This window comes from Danio rerio, chromosome 22 (genome assembly GCF_049306965.1).
Source record: "Danio rerio strain Tuebingen ecotype United States chromosome 22, GRCz12tu, whole genome shotgun sequence".
NCBI classification, from domain to species: Eukaryota; Metazoa; Chordata; class Actinopteri; order Cypriniformes; family Danionidae; genus Danio; species Danio rerio.
The window spans coordinates 20,822,898-20,847,500 of NC_133197.1; the positions used below are offsets into that span (position 1 = coordinate 20,822,898).

Here is a 24,603-nt window from a genome sequence, read left to right on the forward strand (position 1 = left end):
ACAGTCAATCGGAGCAGACAGCCTGTTTCACAACAGCCGCGTCAACTTTGAGCACGGGTGGTCAGTCGTGCAGAGGAGGGGGTCGTCAGAACACTCATTTCAACAATCCCAGGTGTCCATTGGGTGTTAGAAATGATTAGGCGTATAGATTAATTGAACACACGTCAGACTTAATTAAGCATGGCGTTTAATTAACCATGTAATTAATCTTATAGAGGCCGTACACACGCACACTGATTCCAATTGGTTGAAACTTCGGCAGGCAGCTGACACGGACCTGCAACTGTTCTCTGCTGGCAAGTCCAGAGAATTAAAAGTCTGAAGCAAAAATAGATGAATAATCCCTTTGTGACTCAAGGCCTGAGATTTGGCCCAGGTGAGACTCCTGCGCTAGCAGTTAGCAGTACATCATAGTTACTTTCATATAATCTTTGACATATTATCCTCCTCTGGAGTGTATTCACAAGGTTTTAACACTGCTAATGTGCCGGGTAAAAGATATTTGCACAATTTATATTTGACGCAATATTTCTGCCAAAGAAAACACACAGAGTGGGAAAGAGGTCCCAGTGTACTCAGCAAATTGTAGATACAGGCGCTAACACTCAAACTGCAAGACCGATCCCAAGTGCTAAGCAAGGGTCAGTGTTTGTGGTCACATTAACATGGTCATTTGCAGACGGAAAGCTGCAGCAACAAACAAATACCCTTTTAGGTTGAGCTCTGGGGTTGCCTATACACGCTACTCCAGTACTCCAGTACTAACTTGAGGGTATTCCACAGATCAAGGGGTCAAAAGGGTCAAGGTCCGGACCTAAGACAACCCAGTTTATTAACACCACAGGCTTAAAGGCATGGTTTACCAAAAAACTCACCTTCTAGTTCTGCACATCACAAATGAAGGAAATTGCAAATCATAATGGAACCCAATGACTGTCATCCAAAGAACAAAAGATCTTATTTTGTGTTCCAATCCATTAACAATTTGGGATGTACATCCACTTTGAGCATCTAGATTCTTGTACAAGAACTTTATAAGAGCCATAAAGACCTGATCAAAGATGTATTCTAGTACACAGACAATGAAACTACCATAGATACACAAGAAAAGATGTAAATGTTATGAGATGTGTGATCAAATACACACAAACTTAAGTCATAACCCGTGTTAAAACATATTTATAGCAAATACCCTAACCTCCACTTACTCAAGTTTGAGATAAACATAACGACTAACTATAAACAGGTGGTAAACATGCTCATTTGGGTTAACAGAGTAACCCATAGCAGAACTTCAGGTTCAACCCAACCCCACAGCAGATAATAAAGAAACTCACATAGTCGTGGAAAGCCTTGGCCTCGCTGGAATGTTCACATGTCTCCCGTCGATCTGGTGCTGCGCAGTACAGATCCCAGAATACACTGTAAAATAAGGCAGAATAAACAAAGCTAAGTATCAAATACATGGGTGAACTTTACTGAACCAAACAGCTGCCGAACAAAACACCAACAGGCTGCGGTACATTTTACAACATCAAGGATATCCAAAAACTGAATGGCATGGTTTGTTCTGGGCCTAGTTGTTCCAATTAGCCTAACCAAAAATGTTTTAACTGAACTGGTTTAAGAACAGGCAATGCTCTGAGTTAAAGGGACATCAGAGTTTAAACCGAAAGCTGATCTTTTTTCAGTATGACACTGACTGTAAGAACCTGACATCTTCTTTCAAAGTTGGGTCACTGGAATCATAACCCCTGGATAGCTTCCCATTTTATGAGGTGTGACCTGCAAGTGGCTAATCAATTAGACTTGATATTTGTTAATTAAGGAAATACAGTCCTTAAGGGCTGCTAGGGGGAGCAGGTTGCACTCCAAATGGTCCCTTAATTACTTCATTGAAAATAAGTACATGTTAAACAGGTCGGCATTAAACCGCTCTCACTCTTTAGATATTGATTTAATGGACGCTTCATAAAAGCTGCTGAAGCAGGGCTTAAGAAAACGAACGCAAGTTGTTCCATCTTCCGAGGCAGCACTTTTTTTACCGCTGTGCATCATTTCTGCTGATCTAACAAAATTAGACTTCTGTTCTGAATGTGGGGAAAAAAGCTTACGTTTGATGTGACAGATTGCAAAAAGGACAAAATAGGCCGCTCACGGCACAGCGACAGGTCAATGGGGCTAATCAGTTTCCACCCATTTCATATATCTTGCCGTGGAGTGGAAACCATTTGACGGATTTGTGTTCGTGAGCATAACGTAAAGGATAGCTTATGACAGCTTTCATAAATCACTCAGTGTTTATGGGTGGAATGAGAGAGCAAGGTTAAACAATGTTCAGCTCATCAGACTACAAATGTAGACAACTGCGGTAAAAAATGTTTACATTTATTTGCAGAATAAACTTGGAATGAGTTCTTGAACTTGGAAAAATGAAATCTTAATATTCATTTACTTGCCCATGCAACATTACTTATATGTTATATATGTTAGGGTTGTCACGATACTGAAGTTCGCTAACAATCGATAATGAAATTTAAAAAAACGTTCATTTTCCACAAACATTTGAGTGCACGTTCTAAAACAGCACTGATTTGCCGTTGTGTTCACATGCTCAACAGAAATGACTGTGATAGGCCATGAAGGTCATCAGTTCACCATACTCACTGAAGATTAATGAGTGTAAACACAGATAGAGGGACACTGGAGTGTTTCAATGTCACGTCGATCAGCTGTAAGCTGACATACAAGCGATCCGCTGATGAATCATGGCTTTAAAACGCTCCAGTGTCCCTGTATCTGTGGTTACATTCAGTAAACAGTGGTGAGTTCGGTGAACTGATGACCTTCATGGTCAACCACAGTCAAGAATGTTCGCGGAAATTTTTTTTTTTAATTGTCAGTATCGATTGATACCAAATTCCAGTATCGTATAAAAAATGTGGACTATGACCTGGTCACCCTTTTTCCACCCTTTTTTGCAATACATCGAGACTTGCAAACTTTTACAAATGACACAAAAGCACAACAGCATAGTACGATTCATTAAGGTAGTTAAAGAACCGATCTGTCAAGTTGAAATTACAAACAGAAACAATTCATGAATCCATCATTCAGAAACAACAAATATTATAGAGTACACAAGATGTGTCACTTGTATGGTTTTAAATAGGGAAAAGTGTTATGGTCAACTTGGCGAATGAAGCCCCGCTTACTAGTACAGGAGCCAATCATTAATTGCTATAGACTGATGTTTTTCCGGTGTCGTCTCTTGTACGACAGTTTAATGGTCAACAAACGTGCTGGAATCTCAGCAAATACTTGCTTCACAGACATAAGAAACATATCAACATAAAGCTTGAAATTTGTACTTTTAAATGAACCAAGTGCAATTGATAACAAAAGTTTTTTGGTTTTGTAAACTGTATGAAACAAACGTGAGCTACAGTCCGCCCTATCAAACACACATACCAGCACAGCACACAATTATTTCAACGCTCACAAACTTGTAAACAGAGTCGCTTTCATTTCTAGAGGAGATTCACTACCAAGACCAAGTTGTGAATTAATTCAGTAGACCAGCATGATCAAACGAACATCCAGAGGATGTTAATGTCTAAAACTCCATAAACGAGGTTGGTGTCGTGTTCTCATTACTTTTGAGTGCGCATGTACATTAGCTTGGGCAACCAGAAAATATGCAGATTTTTTTGGTTTTGGTTTTGTTTAGAATCAAAACTTATGAGACAGTTGTTGTTTAAGTTTATTGGTGATTCCAAATATGTAATGTAATCATAAGCTTGGCAAACAGTTTTGAAACATTTAATGTTACCCCATTCAGACAGAATGCCGGAGAATACTGCCAAAGAGGTGTTTCAAAAATGGCCGCCAAGTGAAATTACTTGCCTTAAAGGGACTTTGAAAACAATACGAGACCTTGATGAACGGGTTCAATTAAACTATTTAAAATCATAAAAACAATTCATTCACTTGGGCAATTGCAAAATTTATATAGCATATTCTGTAGACCTTTTATTTATTTTATTTTTTTTTAATTATTTTCAACCTTGAAAGTATTAGTCCCTTTTCACTGGATATTCCTCAAAAATGCACCTTTTGTGCTCCACAAAAAAAAAAAAATTGAAGTTTTTCTGGGTCAACATCTTCTTTTAAAAGTAAGAGTGATATATTTATAACAATGGTGTAGATGATCTATTCTGCCTATATGTTGAGAAAAAAGCTGAGACACAAAAGACAAAAAAAAGGGAAGTGGAATCAAAAGACGACATGATGCTTTGCAAGATCCATAGATAAGTGAGTAAATGAGCGCTCAGCAGGAGGCCCATACATTAACACCTCACATCCTATAGACGCCATAAACCAGGGAACAAATAAAACAGGTGAAAAGAAGGGGGAAGAAAAAAGCAAGAAAGGCACTTTGACAGGGAACGTCATGCCTGTTCTGCGCCCTTCAGTCAGTTCACAATAAAGCCAGGCGGCATTATCATATCTATCAGCCGCCGTTAAAGAGATTGCAGCTTTGTCGGAAAGCTGCTGGAGGGAGACAGCAGGACCATCTCAAATCCAATCAGGGTGCAGGGGAAATGAAATAAGACGCCAGTTACACTTTGTTACTGAAAAGCCGCAACTAGGCACACATCAAGGTGGGGAGGAATGGCGAGCGCGAGTGAGTCACATTTTCTGGAAAAAAGAAAGTGCGTTCGATTACCCTGATTGCAGCAGGAGAACTAGTTTAATTCTTGTGCACTTTGCATGAACGCAGGAAATGTGCTGTTGCAAGTGAGAAATTATTACAAATCTTGTCATGGGGGAATAAATGCTAATATGCTAAAGCAAATCTTAAAACTATGACTAGTTATTTAACAAAAAACTGATTTAAGACCAAAATAAATACTAGCATTTTACTAAACAACACAACTAGGTGACAGGAAAAGTTCACACGCAGTGAATTTTGCACAGTTATCTGTTTTTTAAATAGTTGGAACGTTTTAATTGCCGTCTCCTCCCTTGCTAAAGTAAGCTACCGCCTTATAAAGCATATGTAATTAATGACGTCAATACATAATAACCAGTATGATCATTACTGAACCGATACGGAAATGTTCGAGTCTGTACCGTGGTGCACTAAAGAAAAAATTTTCGACATATATATATGTATATATATGGACGGCAGGGGAGGGACTGTACTATATATGTCAAAATTCACTGTTTCTTTAGTGCACGGCGGTACAGACTCGAACATTTCCGTATCGAATCAATAATAATAATAATAATAATTATATATATATATATATATATATATATATATATATATATATATATATATATATATATATATATATATATATATATATATATGCTAAATGGGTGACGCAGTGGGTAGTGCTGTCGCCTCACAGCAAGAAGGTCGCTGGTTTGAGCCTCGGCTGGGTCAGTTGGCTTTTCTATGTGCATATTCTCCCTGTATTCACGTGGGTTTTCTCTGGGTGCTCTGGTTTCGCCCACAAGTCCAAAGACATGCGGTACATGTGAATTGAGTCGGCTAAATTGCCTGTAGTGTATGAGTGTGAATGATAGATGTATAAATCTTTCCCATAGATGGGTTGCAGCTGGAAGACATAAAGCATATGCTGGATAAGTTGGAGGTTCATTCCGCTGTGGCGACTCCAGATTAATAAAGGGTTTAAGCCAAAAAGAAAATAAATAAATTATTAAATATATGCTAAATGCTAAGATGCTAAAGTGTAATAGCATCAATAAAGGCTAATATGCTAAAGCTAATTTTAAACTATGACTTGTAATTCATGAAAAAACTAATTTAAAACAAAAATAAAAAGTAGCATTTTACCATAAGACATCAACAGGTGACAGGAAAAGTTCAGGAGAAATGTATTTGAACTTAAATTTGCACACTTAAAGCGATAGTTCACCCCCCCAAAAAAAGATTTACTTACTAATTACACTCTTTTAAGTGGTTACAAACTTTTACAAATTTCTTTCTTTTACTGAACACAAAACAAGATATTTTGAAGAAAGCTTAAACCTGTAACAACTGATTACCATGGTAAAACTTTGAAATACTATGGAAAGTATAATAAACTTTCAGCATTTTTAAAAATTTCTTTTCAACAAAAGAAAGAAACTTGAGGTGAGTAAATGATGATAAAATTTAGATTTTTTTTTTTTTTGGTGAACTAATCTTTAATTCACATTAACAATTCCCATCATATCATGTGTTCATTTTTTTTCTTTTGATAATAGATAACAAAATAATATATAATAAAATAAATTTTCTTCAACACTTCCAATATACCAATGTGATGTATTTTTGAGTAAAACAATATATTAAGAATAAAAAAGACTGTATGATTTGGGAGTTGACATTAGGGTGGTCCCGATACTGGAATTCAATACCAATTGGTATTAAAATTTAAAACGTCCATTTCCCGCTAACATTTAAGCGCTGTGGAGCACATTCTTAATCATCGCTGATCACAGTCATTTCTGTTGAGCATGTGAACCCAATTGCAAATCAGTGCTGTTTAACAAAATGCTCCACAGCGCGTAAATTTTAGCACCAATTGGTATCGAATTTCAGTATCGTGACAACCGTACTTGACATATCAACATATAAAAAATCCTTAAATGGCTATTTGACCATTTAGAGCAAAATACTCTAACAAATTCTTCAGAGACATTTACAATTTGACTTTTTCTTGAATTTAAAAGCCTACTTCAGCCAAAAATGAAGGTTTACTCACTATTTACTCACCCTCAAGTGGTTATAGGCCTACTGTTGAACACAAAAGAAGATATTTCTGAAAGCTGAATATGTCTAACTAACTATTGACTTCCATTAGTTTTATAGCATGAAAGAATATATAGAAGTTAATGGCTACAGGTTTCCAGATTTCTTCATAATATCTCCATTTGTGTTCAACAAAATAAAGAAAGTTAAACAGTAAGTAAATAAACATTTTGGGTGAATTATATCTTTAAACTTAATCTTCATATCAGAAGTATAACACAGATAACACTTGTTATACAAAATTATCCAAAGTTCATGCATAAATTAATGCAATCAGACAACACAAAAGAAAAGCTTTGGCTCTATTTGTTAACCCACAGATGTTTCTTTTGCTCTCAGCATCAACGCATTATTGTACAACATGACCTGACCTAAGGGTTTATCTGCATAACATGTAAATTAGCTGCCTTTTCTTTTTGCATTCAGGATGACTGTGGAATATCAGAAAAGAGAATGGGGAAAAAATGTACGCGGTATGATCGATCTTTTCAAAACATGTTGTGTTCAAAATCCAGGTCTAATGTAAACACATACACAAAAATCACAACACTTTTTCTTTTTTCTACTGCATGTTAGACCTTGGACCACAAACACCTGTCAGAAGTGTCTGATTTATAAAATTGAGAGTTATAAATCATCTTAAAGCTGCATAAATAAGCTTTTCATTGATGTTTGGCTTGTTAGAAGAGGACAGTATTTGGATGTGATAACATTTTTTCTTCATGAAACATGATCTTTACTTAATATTCTAATGAATTTGGCATAAAGGATGTCAAAAAAAGACTGATTTAGTGTATTTTTGTGCAACATAAGTCTGGTTTTGTGGTCCATGGTCACATATTTGTTCCCAAGTTACACAGAAATCCTTCTTATAGAAGGATGCCAGCCTTAAGCCATCCGAAATATATCCATGTAACATTTCTGTGGCCCTGCGTTGCTCACAAGACATCGATTAAACAAATCTATGCACAAGATTAATCACAAACGGTCGTCCTTTTTTAGGATTCACACCTGCACCCCGACTAAAACCCGCGACCCCCAACCCCTCACTCGCCTTATAACAGATGTGGATGACTGCCCCTCTCTCCAAACTTTGCCTCCACCCCCTCTGCCCCACCCCAGAGCCTGGTGCTACCATTCAAACCCCCTTACAACAGGAAACTGCCTTAGACAGAAGGAAAGAAAATGCAGGAGGTGAGGGGGGGTGCATTGGAGAAGGAGATTTGGCTGTTTAACACAAAGAAGACTGGAATGCAAGGAGTTAATCCGTTTGAGGGTTCTTCCGCAAACAAAGGATAGGCCTCCAGACAAAGGTTGGTGGGGGTACGCACCGGGGGGAGGGGTTGGCTTTCCCTTACCATCTGGCCCTTTTGTTTGGGGGAGGGGGTCGGTGAAGAGGGCGGTACTCTGTGGCCCCTCCGAGTCCTGAAAAACCCTGACACGTCCCCCCGCTTCTACGTGCTATTGCTCCAGACAGACGGCCCTCCAATAGTGTCAACACTATACAGGGACCCTCCAGAACCTATTAGACTCCCAATAATCTCACAGAGGGGAGCCAGTAATCCAAGATGGAGAATAAGTTGAGTGTGATACATGAACACAAGACTGTGATCGGCACACACTGATCTTCATTTTGAAGTGGTGAAGTCCAGACAAACTTGGGGTTCTCAAGTAATGATAGATGCCGTATTTTATTTGGTTATTGACAGATTGAAACAGTCTAGTGAATTGATTCTTCTGTTGGGTATCGTTGGCTTGACAGTTAAAAGATAAAAGATTTACAATACAGTATGTCTTTCTAAAAAAATCACCAGAGGATAAAAAAAAAACTCTAGCAAACAAGGACTCTCTGCTGAAATGCCCAGCTTAGTTTGGCATGAATTTGCAAGCTAGTCCAAACTGGTTTATAGCGTCTTCTTACTACTCCATTAGTTAAAACCAAAGCTATGTTCTTCGCTAGCAACAATCTGTTGTTCCAAGTAAGGTTCTACTTTAGGCTACGTTTACACAACAATCATGAGCCTGTGACGCGCTCCCGATATTGTTCACCTTGCTACTTTGAATATACGCTATGAAATAGCATGTAAGTGTGGCTTAGTAACAGATATAATTCCTGCATGCCGCTGGCCAACCACTACATCCACTTACATAAACAGGAACTAGTTAGTTGTCTGCTGTCGTGTTGCAGTGCGGACGTTTGCAATTTCAGGAGTCATGGCTTTGAAGTACAGTCCCTTCCCTGCCGTCCAAAGCTAGTATGCTAACCGATTAGCATTTTGGCAGATCACCTACTGCTCCTTTAATGCATCCTGTAGTTAAGTGAAATGGCTATAAACTAAACTAAGATAAAGTCATTGTATGCAGAGCCATAGACCTTAATCTATAACTTCTATAATCTATAAATTCAGTTCATCATAACTGAAAGCTACGTTGTGTTTGCTGGCCTCTCGCATCATGCACCTGTCAGTCAGTCAGTCAGTCAGTCAGCATGTCACCTTAAAGGGTTAAACAAAAACTGCACAACACAACTACAACTACAGAAAAAGTTTGCACTGTTATAATTCACCTAAATACGTTTTGGTGCGATTATGACCCACTATCAAAAAAACACTGTAATGTCGTAATGCCGTTGCGGGATGAATTTTGGTGTGGCGCCCCGCCATGGAAGAATTAATGTAGCAAAAACTATCGCTGTCTTAAATATGTCAGCAGGTAAGAATTTGATGCAGTCAAAACCTTGTTAGTGAACCGTACCTTGAAAGTGACGATTTGTCATATCTATGTATCATTTATCATATGTGTAAGATGAGACACCGATTTGGTTGTAATTCAAAGTAAATCCAAACTTTGCTGATGAATCGTTCAGCAGCATCCACATCATGTGGATCCATGTACTATGCAACAGATTGCACTTGGAAGAGTTCAGATGCAAAAGCCGCTAAACGCCACTTATGCAAAAAATGAGCTAATGACATTGAGTGAATGCTTTAGGCACGTAGTACATGTTCAACAAATATTTTAGCTTGAAATCATCTAAATCGCAGCGTCAGCACATTCAGAAATAACAGTTTGTTAGCAAAAGCCTCTAAACGCCACTTGCTTTTGATAGCAAAAGCCACTATGTCCTGAGAACCAATCAGAAGGCACGAATCGAATCATATGTTTTCAATGAAACGGCTTGCTGATACACTGGCTTATTTATGAGGAGATGGATTTACTCCACTTACGATTAAGATTTTAAAAGATGGTGTTTGATGAATTGGATTAGGTTGTCCGACTGTCAGTGAATGGCAAATGAAAACGTCTCTCACCTCAAAACTCATATGTATTATAAGAAAAGACCCACTATACAGTCAGAAGTGTAACATTCAATTCAATTCATGTTTATTTCTATAGCACTTTTATAATGTAGATTGTGTCAAAGCAGCTTAACATAAAAGTTTTAATAAATTGAAACTACATCAGTTCAGTTTTCATAGTTGAAGTTCACTTTAGTTCATGTCAGTGTGGTTAAATTTTCACTGCTGAAAGTCTAACACCAAGCATGCATTCATAATGTTTTTATTGCGTAGTGGCGCTACTTTAAATGAGTCCGATTTACGAAAGACGAAGTTAAGATGCCATACTTTTATCCCACATGGACGCTATGAGAATAAACAAGAGACGAAAAAGAGACCTTGAGTATGATGAGAATGAATGAACGACAGCTTCTAAAAGTGTCTGAGACATCCCCTTTTTGCCCAGCAGGCCAACCTTGTGTTTTATTTGCTAATGTAAGCTATTTATATTTACAAAAAAAAAGAGGTCTGATGGATTTAGAGGGTTTTGCATCTAAACTCTTCACTTGCCTTTAATCTACGCTCCACTAAACATGTACTACCCACATTTACAAATGTATGCAATTACAATCTCAAAAAACAACATGGTTGGGCAAACGAACAGATAATCAACTAATAGTCATATTTAAATCATTTCAGAGCAAATCACACATAACCTTTGCTGGTCACTAACACTTTAGGAGAGCACATAAATGTAACTGCAACACGGAGACATTGAGGACAAAAACCTGGCAGGAATTAAAGGTTTCATGCTGAAATAACCAGCTAATTGCAGGCTTTTTCATAGCATCTTCTTCTTAGTCCATTAGCAGAGTCACATTTTTCACTAACAACCAACTGGTTGACCAAGACTGGTTAAACAAACTAAGAAACCGTGTTTCTTTAACAAGTCTGTGAATAAGACCCCGTTTACAATGGCAGTTAAATGTGACCCAATTTTGAATTTCTTGCTCATATGAGACAAAGATCGAATCTGTTCTATAACTGTGTAAACATGAAAAAACACATGCATTCGGATATTCAGAGATCGGTTTTTATGCCTCCGTCATATGTGAAAATAAATCAGATATGTGACAATGCGACTATCATGTAAACAGGCAGATCGAATTTATTGAGGCATTGCGTTTTGTACGTCATTAAACTTGCGACATTGTGGTACATCTCCGTGGTTTAATGACAGAGAAGGAAGAGCATGTGTGGAGAAGCCGACGCGGTAAACAACAACAACAGAGGAAACACGGAGGAGGAAAATGATCAGTCGATACAATTTGCTTCCACCAGAACTGAGATCTCTTTCGTACCCACAAATTCCTCTGAATGGTGAAGGACACCATATATAAACCATAGGCGCAAGCTGCAATGTTGGTCCTTTCCCTCCTTCTCCAACTCTGCCTCAAAATCATTTTAAAGTTGGGCAATCTTCGCAAATATCGCAGAGCTAAAAGCAAGACAATTTCTTCCATCGTGGCTAGTGTGGCGCAGATGCTAGAACCCGCCTTTGCGAATACGCGACAGCGTAAATTGTATGGCAAGTGTAAACACATGAATCAGATATGGGTCACAATTAAAAGAACGTGTAAATGGACAGACAAAAAAATCCAGATATAGGCAACAAATCAGAATTGGGCATCAAGACCTGATAGTGTAAACGGGGCCTAATAGACCTTACTGAATGGACTGGTTATACACCCCTCAGAGCCATCACTTTAATTGGACTAATTTATTCACATTAATTATGCTATCTACCATAGTTAAGGTTCACAGTGAGGATGCCATCAAAGGCAAATACACAAAGCTGTTTTGAAATCAGCCAACAGTCATCTTTTAAATCTATCCACAGCAATCCAATCACACATTACCTCTGCTGCTCATTTTGCTTGGCCTAACGCTGTGTAGCATAACTGTAAAAAGGAGATACCTACTTCCAAGAATAATGGACCATCATTCATTTAGGCTCATCTATTGCTGCTAACGGCCAGCATGGACATACCGACAGAGAATGTTATGGGTTTTGAGTTACAAGATCGATACATACCACCACCATGAGTGCAGGAATCCAGGAGGCTCTCCTAATGTGATATTCTTCTCCCATCGGATCTAAAAAGGTGCAGAGACAGAGGGAGAAGAGGTCAAGTATGAATAGAGCAGGTTCTGAACAAATTAACTACGGGTAAAAGGCTCCATTTCAACAGCAAAGCAATGAACAACAAATTGAGCCTATAGTTCAGCAGACCAATGGAAAAGTCATTCAAAACTATGGATGTACACTACACTTTCATTGCAGTGTTGTCCAAATGATTAGCTGAAGAGGAGGTATAATTAGGTCACAATAGAGCTGAAGATCTTTGCCGGGTTACGGTAGGTTCAGGCTTAATTTCTATCATTTTAGATGGTGTCGGGCCTGGCTCGGGTTGGTGCAGTAAATTAATAGTTATGTGATGTTCTTGGCTGGTGGAACATGAACAAACAATTTTAACCAAAACTTGCAAAATTAGCCAGATCAGAACTATGCATCTCGGCTAGCAGCAGCAGCAGTAAAAGTGTCCAGATCTGCTGGACGCACCATCAGTGAGAGCAGGACTGCGTTAAAGCCATCTCCAGTGGATTTAATAATGTTTCTCCACAAAAACACATAGCCTAATCCTGGCTAGTAAGCGATATTCAAATTAAAACTAACGAATAATTAAACCATAAAATCATAATGTAGACAAAGTATATAGGTTAATATTGGCATTATTCTTTTATTATTCAGCTTATCCGTAGCCTTAAGGCCAGACAGTGAAAAGAAGTGATGAAACAAATCTCGCAGAGCCTTTATCTAAATTTAGTTATTGCCAAATACCAGTCATAATTTAGAATTTATTTTAATTTAATTTGCTAGGAAATACCTATTTTTATTTGTGTGTTGGCTAGTTTAAAGGCTAAATGTGTGTACCTAAGCCTATTTAGAGGGCTGAGTTGTAATGATATTACAGAGGACTTATTTTAATTCTTTGTTCCAACTTCCAAGTGGCCTATAGCCTACGTTTGTTATGAATAAATCATGTTAAAATGCGTATAAATGACTCATTCTTGAAAAAAGGCAAAAGAAGTGTGTGCATGTGCACATTTAAATAATGTTGTGCTATAATCGAGTTCGGCCTTTTAAAAAGCCGTCAATCAAAATGTACTTGTCAGGCTCGGGCCCTATCTGCCTAACTTTTACAGCTCTAGGCCACATTGGTTGACCTGCATATGTATTAGCATTATATAGACTTCTCAATAGATTTCATTGCTTAAATAGAACTTAATGCAACCATGTCACCTGTGTTAATGTGTATGAATTTAAAATTGTTGTTTCATATCGTCACACACATGGTGACCAAAGTCTTCAATATGTAACCAAACCTTTTAGTTGTTAGTAATGGTGATTTTATACACTAAATCAAGACATCATTAAAAATTACATCTCCTCAACCTAGCACTGTACTTTTCCAAGCAGACGTATTGATTTTAGAACATGCCCTGTCCATAACTATTCACCCAAAAAAGCTGATGTGCATTATTGGAGTCTCTCTGATGTAAGGGACTGATTAACAATGTTTTAAAGTGGGTATGTGCATGTGTGTGTGTGTGTTTTTGCTGATCAGTGCAGTGTTGTGTAGCCCCTTGAGGTCCAAGGTGTAAGTAGAGGGAGTTTCAGCAGTAATTGTGAGGTGGCAAAGGGAACAAGCAGGTGACTGCTCCCTCATTAAGCTTCAGTGCACAGGTGCGTCCTCCTGCTGTGTACCTGCCTGGGCCGAAAGACCTCCCCTGTGGTGTACGAGTGTGCCTGCGCTAAGGTCTTGAGATCTGATGAGCGTCGGCCTAATTGAATAGCAACGGCGGTAATGATGACTGTCGACGGCACGCATGTTGACGCCCTATCGCCGTTACAAAAACACTGAAACATTGGTAAACACAGCCATCTGTTGACTTGTTGACTGTTTAATATTTGCTTACAGAACAACGTCTAATTTTGCAGGCTTATATATATCCCTAGTTGGAGAATTTACCCTTCTGAAAGTAGGCTACTAGGTTGGATTGATATAGATAATGATACCCATCCAATATAATAGACGACTAGAATTATTTTAAAACCTTAACAACAGGAAACTGAAAAGAAATTTCTTCCTACCACATGCAATTAGTGTAGAACGAAACGTTTATGACCAGCAGCATGCATTTAAAAGAGTTCAAACAAATAGACATAATCAATTGTTTATCAGTTTTAATATGTCAACCTTAATTTTAATTATCGAGCCAATGGCAATAACATAAAAAATAAACATTTATTGTATGTCACTAGTCTAAAGCCCCTTCCATACCTCCAGCTTCATGCAGCAATAAAGCGGCACAATCCCAATCATTTCAATAGAAAATTGGCAATTTTCGGCAACAAGAGCAACACTGACCATTAGGAATGCACAATACTGGAATTTGGTACCAAGCGATACTAAAGTTTTAAAAACGTCCATTTCCCGCTAACATTTGAGTGATATTGAGCACATTCTTAAACAGTGCTGATTTGCCGTTGTGTTCACATGCTCAACAGAAATGACTGTGATTGGCCTTAAAGGTCATTAGTTCACCAAACTCACCACTGTTTATGGAGTGCAAACACAGATACAGGGACAGTGGAGCATTTGAAAGCCACGATTCATCAGCGGATCGTTCGTAGCTTATAGACAAACCAGCTGATCAACATGACTTTGAAACGCTCCAGTGTCCCTGTGTCAGTGTTACACTCAGTAAACAGCAGCAAGTTTGGTGAACTGATGACCTTCCATCCAATCACGGTCATTACTGTTGAGCATGTGAACACAACGGCAAATCAGCGCTGTTTAAGAACGTGCGCTCAAATGTTAGTGGGAAATGAAAATGAAATGAAAAAAAGTTTTTAAAACTTTAGTATCAAATGGTACTGAATTCCAGTATCGTGACAACCCTACAGACCATTTGCGATAGGATGATGACATGTCAAGAGACAAAAAATATACAAAATGCACTTTCACAAGTGAATACAATCTGGAGTGAAGCCAGTAAAGTGTAGGTCATTCAGCCATTACTTCTGAACCAGCTGGTAGTACTTGATAAGCCTGAATTAGTTCAGTCAACCCAGACAAGCAAACATTCATATATGGATACTATAGCTGTCACTGTCCTTGTTGAAATTAAAAACATGTACTAATTCTTCTCAAATGTTAGTTTTTAACGGGGTGGCATGGTGGCTCAGTGGTTAGCATTGTCACCTCACAGCAAGAAGGTCGCTGGATCGACTCCCAGCTGGGCCAGCTGACACTTAAGTGTGGAGTCTGCATGTTCTCCCCTTGTTCGTGTGGGATTCCTCTGGGTGCTTCAATTTCCCCCACAGTCCAAAGACATGTGCTATAAGTGAATTGGATAAACTAAATTGTCCATAGTGTGTAAGTGCATGTGTAAATGCGAGAGTGTATGAGTGATTCCAAAAACTGGAAGCTTGCAGCTGGAAGGGCATCCGCTGCATAAAACATATGTCAGACTAGTTGGCGGTTCATTCCACTGTGGTGACCCCTGATAAATAAGGAACTAAGCCGAAAGAAAATTACTGCAAATTTGATTTTAGCTGCAAGAAAACCAAGAAATTTATACATAATGGAGACAACTCCACTCACAAACAAATCTTGGCAACCAGTAGTGGGAATGCTTACTTCTGACCAAACCGAGAGCCACAAGCTACAAGCAGCGATAAAGACACTGTTGGTATGAATAGGGCTTAAATTTTCGACAATTCAATTGGCAAACATTATAGGGCTGTGCAATTAATCAATATTTAATTTAAGAATTTAAGAAATATTTAAGAAATATTTAATTTAAGAAACCTAGTGCTGTTGTGTGCATGCACTCCACTACACAGACGACCAGAACACATACATGAAAAGACATGTGTAGCAGAAAATCGGACCCATGCAGCTCTTAACGCGACAGCAGGTCATATTCCACCAGCCAAACATGCTTATTAAATTATTAATTAATCAAATAACAAAGCTAAGCTTGAATCAAGTATTTTTGTAACTTTAACAAGAAACTAATCAAATTCAAATCTCGCAATTAAAAACACGAGTTTATTTCATTTGTATATTTTAATTCTACTGTATTATAGTTTATTCATCATCTAAATTAATAAGTGAAATAACCTCTGTTCATTTATTGAAAGCCACATCAGTTGTCCGTGTACTGAAATGTGTAATTTTAGTATTGAACTCCAGCTAAACTTTTAAAGACAGTGCTTTTTAAATATATGTATACACTACAGTACCACCCTACACTGGCTAAAATTCATAAACAACACATTACCTGTCTGACCAACGTCCCAGGAGGATCTCACAAGCACAAGGCCAGACTTTGGCATAGTGCTTCATCTTTGTCAAACTTTGTCTGAGCAAAACATTAATAAAAAAAAATAATAATAAAAAAACCTGGAAGCTTTTGGAAGTGCACTGTGAGCGCTTAATGATACCCACACAAACAAACACAGCAGGTACCAGAGGACCACGGCAAATGCAGTAAGATAGATGATAACATTTGAAAAGTTCACAATCTGTAAAGGTCCTGAAGCACTGAGGAAGAGTTACACCATCTTGTTAATGTCTTATAATGTCAAACAATTAACATTTACGCATCTTTAGAACTACGAAAACAGATCATGGCAAAAACAGCTTTCAAATTCATTCAGACCATCAACTGAGACGCTCAATAGAATTCATGAGGTATGACTGACAGATTTTGGGACACATATTCTCCTCAACATTTTTAAATCAAGATTTAAGGTAATTTGCTTTTTAAGTGTGATGTCACGCAAAGCGACTTCCGGGTCACATCGCTTTATCAAACTGTATGGGCAGACTCTTCAAATGGTAATAATAATCATTAACAAATCGATGTAATACTTTCGAAAATCACCATCACAATATATATTATATGGCATATATATGGCATAGCCACTTGAGTTCTGAATAAGCCAAATAGGCTCAACCCACCTGTTTACTGTAGTAAAACCACTTTCTATATTCAAATGCATTTTTTGTTTCCACATATTGAATAAATAAACTGCCACTTTTCTAATTAAATGACATAAATATAAATATATATATAGATTTAACTTACAGGCTAACTCACATATTTCACGATCTAAATGATAATAATAAATAGTAATCTTTTTTTTATACTAGACAACACTTGATGTTTCTATCTCTGTCAGTGACTCAGTCACAATTAAAACGAGTACACGTCTTTATTCAAATAAAGGAAAGAAAGTCTGTACAACTTCATACCACAAAGACGACAAACTCACAAATGTCTTAGATCAGCCCTGAAAGAGTGCATTACAGCAGATCAGGAGATCGAGAGAGTATTAGAAACCATTTGCACCCGTTTCCACAGAGGCCAACTTTAAATCAGACTTTTAATGTGCAGTCGGGGTTTAAGAGCAGTTCTGAACAGAAGTGGTGGCATCACCTCCACTCCAGACCTGTAGTGTGCTCAAGCTCCATATGATGTTCATATACTGAGAGCAGCACTGACACCATCTACAGCAGAAGCTCCACCACCCTGTAAAAAGCGTTATGACAATCCACTTTACTACGCTGGTAGTAGCTGAATGTTAATACTCTGATTGCGCCCCCTCAGTGGCGCCAAAGACGATTTCTAGAATCATCAGTGGAATATTGCGTAATTCTACAGCAATGACACTTTCCTTTATTAAAGGGATAGTTTGTCCAAAACTGAAAATTCTCCATTTACAAACTTAATGGTTTCTTTTTTCTGTTGAACGCAATGCATTTTGAAGAATGTTGAAAACTAGTGCCATTGACTTCCACTTTTTTTTCCGCCCTACCTTTTCAGTGGGTTCAGGTTTCCAACATTCTTCAAAATATCTTCTTTTTGGTTCAACAGTAAAAAATTTACTTTTAAATGTTTACATGAAAACCTGTACATTTTCATTTGTTGGATGATATATCCCTTTAAAGTTTTTTTTTACTTGCTTTCATATTGGATAAACATTGGTTTAAAACTTAAATGCTGACTGACAATAAAGTCCTGTTTAAAATTGGATAACACTTTATTTTGATGGTCCATTTGAGTATTAGTAGACTGTCTGCTTAATATCTGCTCATATCTGCTCCTTTAATAGACATTTAACCGACTATAAGAAACTTTGCAAGTACGTCAACTTACACTAACCCTAACCCCAAACAGTCTGCTTAAAATCTCATAAGATGTAACTTCAATTCAACAAACAGACAATCAAAATAAAGTGTGACCTAAATTTGGTATTAGTAATGTGTTTTGTTTAACGATGGAAGAAGATGACGGGGACATTTTTTGTTTTTTATACCGTATATATATTATGTAAATTTTACGCCCTGCCCACATGGTTCCAGATTTAAGCCAATAGGCAAAAGTTGAATATTGTTTCGAGTTCGACCTTTAGTCCACAATGCCGGTGTCCACAAGCTTTTTGAATGACGAATTACAGAGTGAGAAAATCATGCGGAGCCATGTAGATAGGCAAAACGCCACTTTATGAAAGAAGGAAGAGAATCCTGCACGTAACAACAACAACAATAGCGGATTAAAGAGCAGTGTTTGTGCTGCAGACGTTGCTAAGTTTATTAGCACTACTACAACAAAAACCTAGTGATGCTGTATCAACTAGATGACTTATGTAATATCAGTTACATGCATCTAATATACGTGGATTCACCATCATCTTCTTGTCTGTACTTTAAGAAAAAATGAATGTGCACGCCTACTGTGATTTTATGTTATTCTTTGGCTCCTTAGGTGTGGCAAACATATTACATGTTGTTTTATTGCCCATATTTCCCGTTACTATGTGGACGCAGACATTCCTTGATACAATAGGCGTATGGATGCAAAACTTTTTGAATTACACGATCAAAAAACACAATCGTTGCTGTGTCGATCTTAGTCTTTTTTGTGCTTTGTAGATACTTTCCTGATATCTTTTAGCTGAAGGTTTATAGGCAAATGTATATATCTGATCTTGCAATATATATAATACTGCTAATTAAGCTCACACAACTTACAACTTTCTCACTTACTTCTTAACAAAAACAGACTACAAAAAACAATACAAAGAGCCGCAGCTTTCATTATTGATTGGTCGTTCTTAGGGCTGGGCGATTATTCAAAAAGTAATCAAATCGACATTTGGAACCTATAATCGATCAAATTTTTCCAGGTCAATTTTTTCAATACTTCCCCTACCGTGTGAGGAGTCACGTGAACCTGCTCTGTTTACAGATCTGCGTCAAGCGCAGTGTATGGTCTAGAGCTGCTTTTACATGTTCGCATACTCCTCGCCGTGACTGATGCCGATGTTGACCCCTCAAAAAATTTAACTACTCGTCCCGACGATGGATAGCACAAGCTCTGTGATAGGTCGGCTTGGTAACTAAAGAACTATAAGAATCGTTTATTAATCATAATCGAGTTAAAATGTTTAACTAATCGAGATTTTAATTTTAGGCCAAACTGCCAAGCCTCGTTCTTGAATGAGTCGTTCATTTTTAACAAATCTTTTGTATTACTCAAAAAGATGAGTTCTCTCAGGGAGTCATTTATTCATTTGCGCACGCACACATTGGTGCAGGTGAAGAAGATTAGTTCCTGTTGAGTCTTCTATCAGGTTTCAGTCATTCGTTTATCACTTGAAAGACAGAAGCCAGTCATATGCATTTAGAGCAGGGAAAAGATCTGTCCGTTAATTTGTTGAGTCCTCGATTTGAGTCCTTCGTTCCTCACGTGAAATAACAGAAGCCAAATGCTAAATGCTTAAATGCTGTCACGTGACGAACGAACGACTCAAAAAACAGAAGACTCCAAAGGTGAACTAATCATGGCTCTTTCCGGCTCAGACTGTGTACTTTGGTTAAGCTTATACGGGACTGTCAGTGTGACGTGAAAGAACCACTTAAATTTGAAGAGCTGTCAGAAGAGGTGAGCTGAACTAATCATAGAAAAAAAGAGCAGGTAAACAATAAATTATAATTTTCTCTTTCTTATAGCTTTCGAGATATGACTTGTTTGTAGTGTGATCAATGTTTGGGCTAGTTGTAGATGAGTTAGGAAGCATCTCGTAACATTTTATTAATATTTTGGCAAATTGAACAAAAATGAACGAATTGAACAAAATGAACGACATGAACGAAATGAAGGACGTGAACGATACGAAGGACATAAACGAAATGAACGACATGAACGACATGAAAGACATAACCGAAATGACACAAAATGAACAAAATGACTCAACTCGAAATGACTCAACATGACTGAAATTACTCGAAATGACTAAAAAAAATGATTAATTTATTTTAATGAACGAGGCTCAAAGGTCAGAGTCAGTAAAATGATCTGAACTTCCCATCACTAGCTTTCATTTTTGCTCTGGTAGCCCGAAAACTATACAGAACACTGAGGGTTTGTGTCCAGGAATATTAAAGAAATAGTTCAAATAAAAAATGATAACTCTGCCATCTTGTACTTACCCCTGACTTTTGAAATTTTGTGTTGAACACAAAAGAACTTTTGAAAAATGTTGGACACCTGTAACCATTGACATCCATACCATTTGCTTTTCCTACCATGAAAGTCAATGGTTACAGGTTTCCAACATGCTGCAAAACATCTTCTTTTCTGTTCAACAAAACAAAAAGTTTAAAACTGCTTTGAAACAAACAAAACACTGCTATGGAACAAGTCAAGGGTGAGTAAATGTTTTCTCAGTTGTGGGCAAACTATCCCTTTAAGGGGACAATAGAATTTTTTTTGCCTCTAAAACAAATGTATGATTTAAAAAAAATCAGAGAAACATTTAAACCCCAGTTACCAGGCTTAACGGGAACACCTTTTCCAACAACATCTGGAAGTTCAAGGTTAAAATATTTCCGACACTATTGATTGGACCCCTGCCTCTGAACAAGGCCTTAAACTCATTCACATACATTTAAAGAACTATATAACAACGCAATTGTTTTCTTTATAAAGATGATACCACTCACCTCTGATAGGAAGGTCTGTGCTGATTTCTGTGCGCCAACATGAAGCAAGTACTCATACACGTATAAAGCTAACCTGCAAGACAAGAGGGGGAAAAATGCATTGTAAATCTCAGTGGAATAGAGGGCTCTTTCTTCTTTAAATCATCAATTTTGGGTTGGTCCCAAAATTCAAGAGAGAAAAATGCAGTTCCACTGGCTCTCCCATTCTAGGTGGACAAGCAAACACATTACAGCAATTATATCTGGTGCATGTTGAAACCTCGCAGGCGCTTGGGTGCAAAAACATTCTTGGAAATGAAGACTAGTGAAAATTGGGTGAAGGCAAGGAGTTTTCATGTCAGCAGCTAATGTCTGGCCAGGTTTGTGAAGTCAGTATCAATGCAAGGGGAATTTAATTTAAAAACACTCTTAACCAAACGTTTTTGGGTTTGATTTATTTAATTTTGCACTTATTTTATTAAAAGTGACAGTAAAGAAGCTAACATTTTTACAGATTTCGCCTTTTAAAAAAATGTTCATCTTATACATCAATAACACTTTTTATAAAAAAGATCAAGCAGTACCATTTTCAACTTTGATCATGATAATAAATGTTATTTAAATATAATCAGAAATCAGATTTCATATTAGATTTCTGGAGGACTGTGACTGAAGTGATCATGGTGAAATTCCTAAAATATCCTAATTTCTTATACTATTGTTTACCCTTTCACATGTATGATCACACTGGTGTGATCATACGCCTCAGGGACCAACCAAGGCTGATCACACCGGTGTGATTTAAACATTCAGAGCACACGTCATCAACTGCTAAATGGCACAGAAAGAGGTGTGCAGCACTAGTCATAATTCTCAAATACCCATGCTTTCAAACAAATAACAATTATTTTAGGTTTTAGACATTCACATACACATAACTACAAGCAAAACAAAACATTTAAGGTTTGTAAAATACACGGATGTCCATGGAGAAGGCAATAATAAATATTTTTTAATATGGCTGGCAATGTGCTTTGTTCACGTAAAATACACATTGTTTATTTTACAAGAATATTTTCTCTAATACTCTCCTAGATTAACAATTTTGGAAGAAAATTATGAATAAATCATAAATGACATAAATCCAGCGGCTTGGATTTCCCCTGCAGTTGTTGCTAAAAGAGATACAGCTGCGATCTGAATTTAATATGAAATTCTAATAATATTTATTAAATTACGCATTCATTTTACTATTTTATAAGAGTACACCCCTACCTCAACTCTAAACCCAGCCCTTGCGGTTATGTAAAAATATTTTTAGTTGTACATTGTCACAAAAATTATGCTATATTGCCATGAGTATAGTCAGCTGTATCCCATCTAGACTTCTTCCTCGCAGTGAAGTCTAAATGTGATACAACAGAAGATACTCACGTCAGTATAACATAATCTATTAAAATACAGTTTTGTTATATTATGCTATATTGACATGAGTTTCTTCAGCTGTATCCCATCTAAATACAATTAATGCGTAATTTAATAAATAATATAAATACTTCTCTTTTTCTTCTCTTATCTTTTTTCCTCTTATTATTAAGCTGTTTAAAAGACAAAATATATTTTCTACCACATATTTGAGAATCAGAGTATTTGAAATTTTGCAATACAATTAAAACATTTGTAAATATTTACAGAAAACGGCAAAAAAATAAAAATAAAAATAGGATACTGTATCTACATAGATCATTGGGGCTGGTGGGTCATGTGATAAACTTGATGCATCGTCATTGGAACTTTATAGGGCGATGAATTCTAAGGGGTTAATCACACTGAATGCGCGTTTTGCATTGAGAGGTACCCTTTTTTAACGGTTTACTAACAGTCGCGAGTGTTTTGGGCATTGCTTATGCGCCCTGCGCACATCACGTTTTAACTTCCTGTCGCGCCTCGTTTTTTCTGCGCTCGCAGTTGACAAAAAGTCAACTTTGAGCGGAAAAAGCACATTACGTCAGTCACTTCTTTTTAATTCTCCAATCAATTGAAAGCAGAGGCCGGGGTTCCGTTGAGGTGACAGCCGTGTTTGTGTTGTCAAGACGACTACAGAGACTTTTGAAGATGGAAGGGAGACTAACAGTCGCTGTTTTAAGTTATACGGAGATGTATGACAGCACAAATCTTTAATATCACATTATTATTCAATTTTAAAATTAACAATTTACAATATTTACAAATATTAAAATAACAATATCAACAGCAACACTCGTGTACAATACCCAGCTGATTCAGTCGTTGCCTAGAGACATAAAAAGTACACCACACTGCTTTTTTTCGTGTCAACAAAAAAGGCTGTGTGGTGCGCCTCGGCTTTTGGAACATAAAAGCATATTTGGTGTGATCAAGCCACTATGTAACCATCACAAATAAACTCATGCAGGAGGGTCAGCTGGAATATTTAAGACCCACGTGTGAAAGGGTTAAAAGAAATGTCAATTATGAACCACAAAATATGTATAAATATAAAAAATAACCAATTTAAAAAGTATGATTGTAGAAAGTTTTCAGTTTTTAAATTTATAATTATATTACATTCAAACAAATTGTACTTTGTTTCACCATCAAAGCAATTAAGTAACCATTTTTGAGAGCTGTGCTATCTTGTTTTAAATGACATATCATTTGTTTTATACATTGATAAATAGAGTTAAATCAATTAAATACGTCCAACTAATTCAATGTTGAAAACTGACAGCCCTAATAAAAAATGCCTTATCGGTCCACATAATACACTCCCCATTACTATTTAAAGAGCATCTCCAGAAGAACAGCTTCAAGGATCAAATACCAAGGACTCATTTTCCCCTCAAACGTCTGAATTATTTCTTGGTGTTTCATCAGACGTACTCATTTTAAGAGCTACCCTCAAGTATATATACAGCTGTCAACAAAGTTACACTTTTGTGCAATGCGGGGGAAAGATTTCAGAGTTTTGCTTCTAATTTAATTCATATTTAACATTTAGAAAAATGGAAATTCATCATCATCTACAAAAGTGGCCTAATACGAGTCACACTTCATTTTTCTCAAAAAACGCAGAGCATCTGCTTGTGTTCTTCCCGGAAACGTGACAGAAACACACAATGCCATGATAGTTCACAAACATCCATGTACATGATGATTCAAACTACTTGTTTAAAATGAGCCAAAACAACACAATTCTTGAGATTTCTACAGGACAACTTATTTGTTTATGCTCAATCCACTTCAATTTGTGAAAGCAAAACTAAACCACTTCATGTCAGGACAACATGATGGAACTGTTCTGGTGCAACAGTTTTAAGAGTGTAACTGACGCCTAAAAAGAGGAATTTACATT

At 37.2% G+C, this 24,603-nt stretch overlaps 1 protein-coding gene and 1 long non-coding RNA gene across 2 annotated transcripts in view; one reads left to right on the forward strand and one right to left on the reverse strand.

Annotated features, from left to right (window-relative positions):
• LOC141380320 (uncharacterized) overlaps positions 1-24,603 on the forward strand; it is a 371,642-nt gene that overhangs the window by 190,190 nt on the left and 156,849 nt on the right. The window lies entirely within an intron of this gene.
• Positions 1-24,603, reverse strand: part of ssbp4 (single stranded DNA binding protein 4) — a 91,846-nt gene that overhangs the window by 55,991 nt on the left and 11,252 nt on the right. Inside the window, 3 exon segments of the mRNA NM_001202512.2 lie at positions 1,338-1,422; positions 12,203-12,264; positions 21,252-21,324. Coding sequence (NP_001189441.1) covers positions 1,338-1,422; positions 12,203-12,264; positions 21,252-21,324 — 220 coding nt within the window.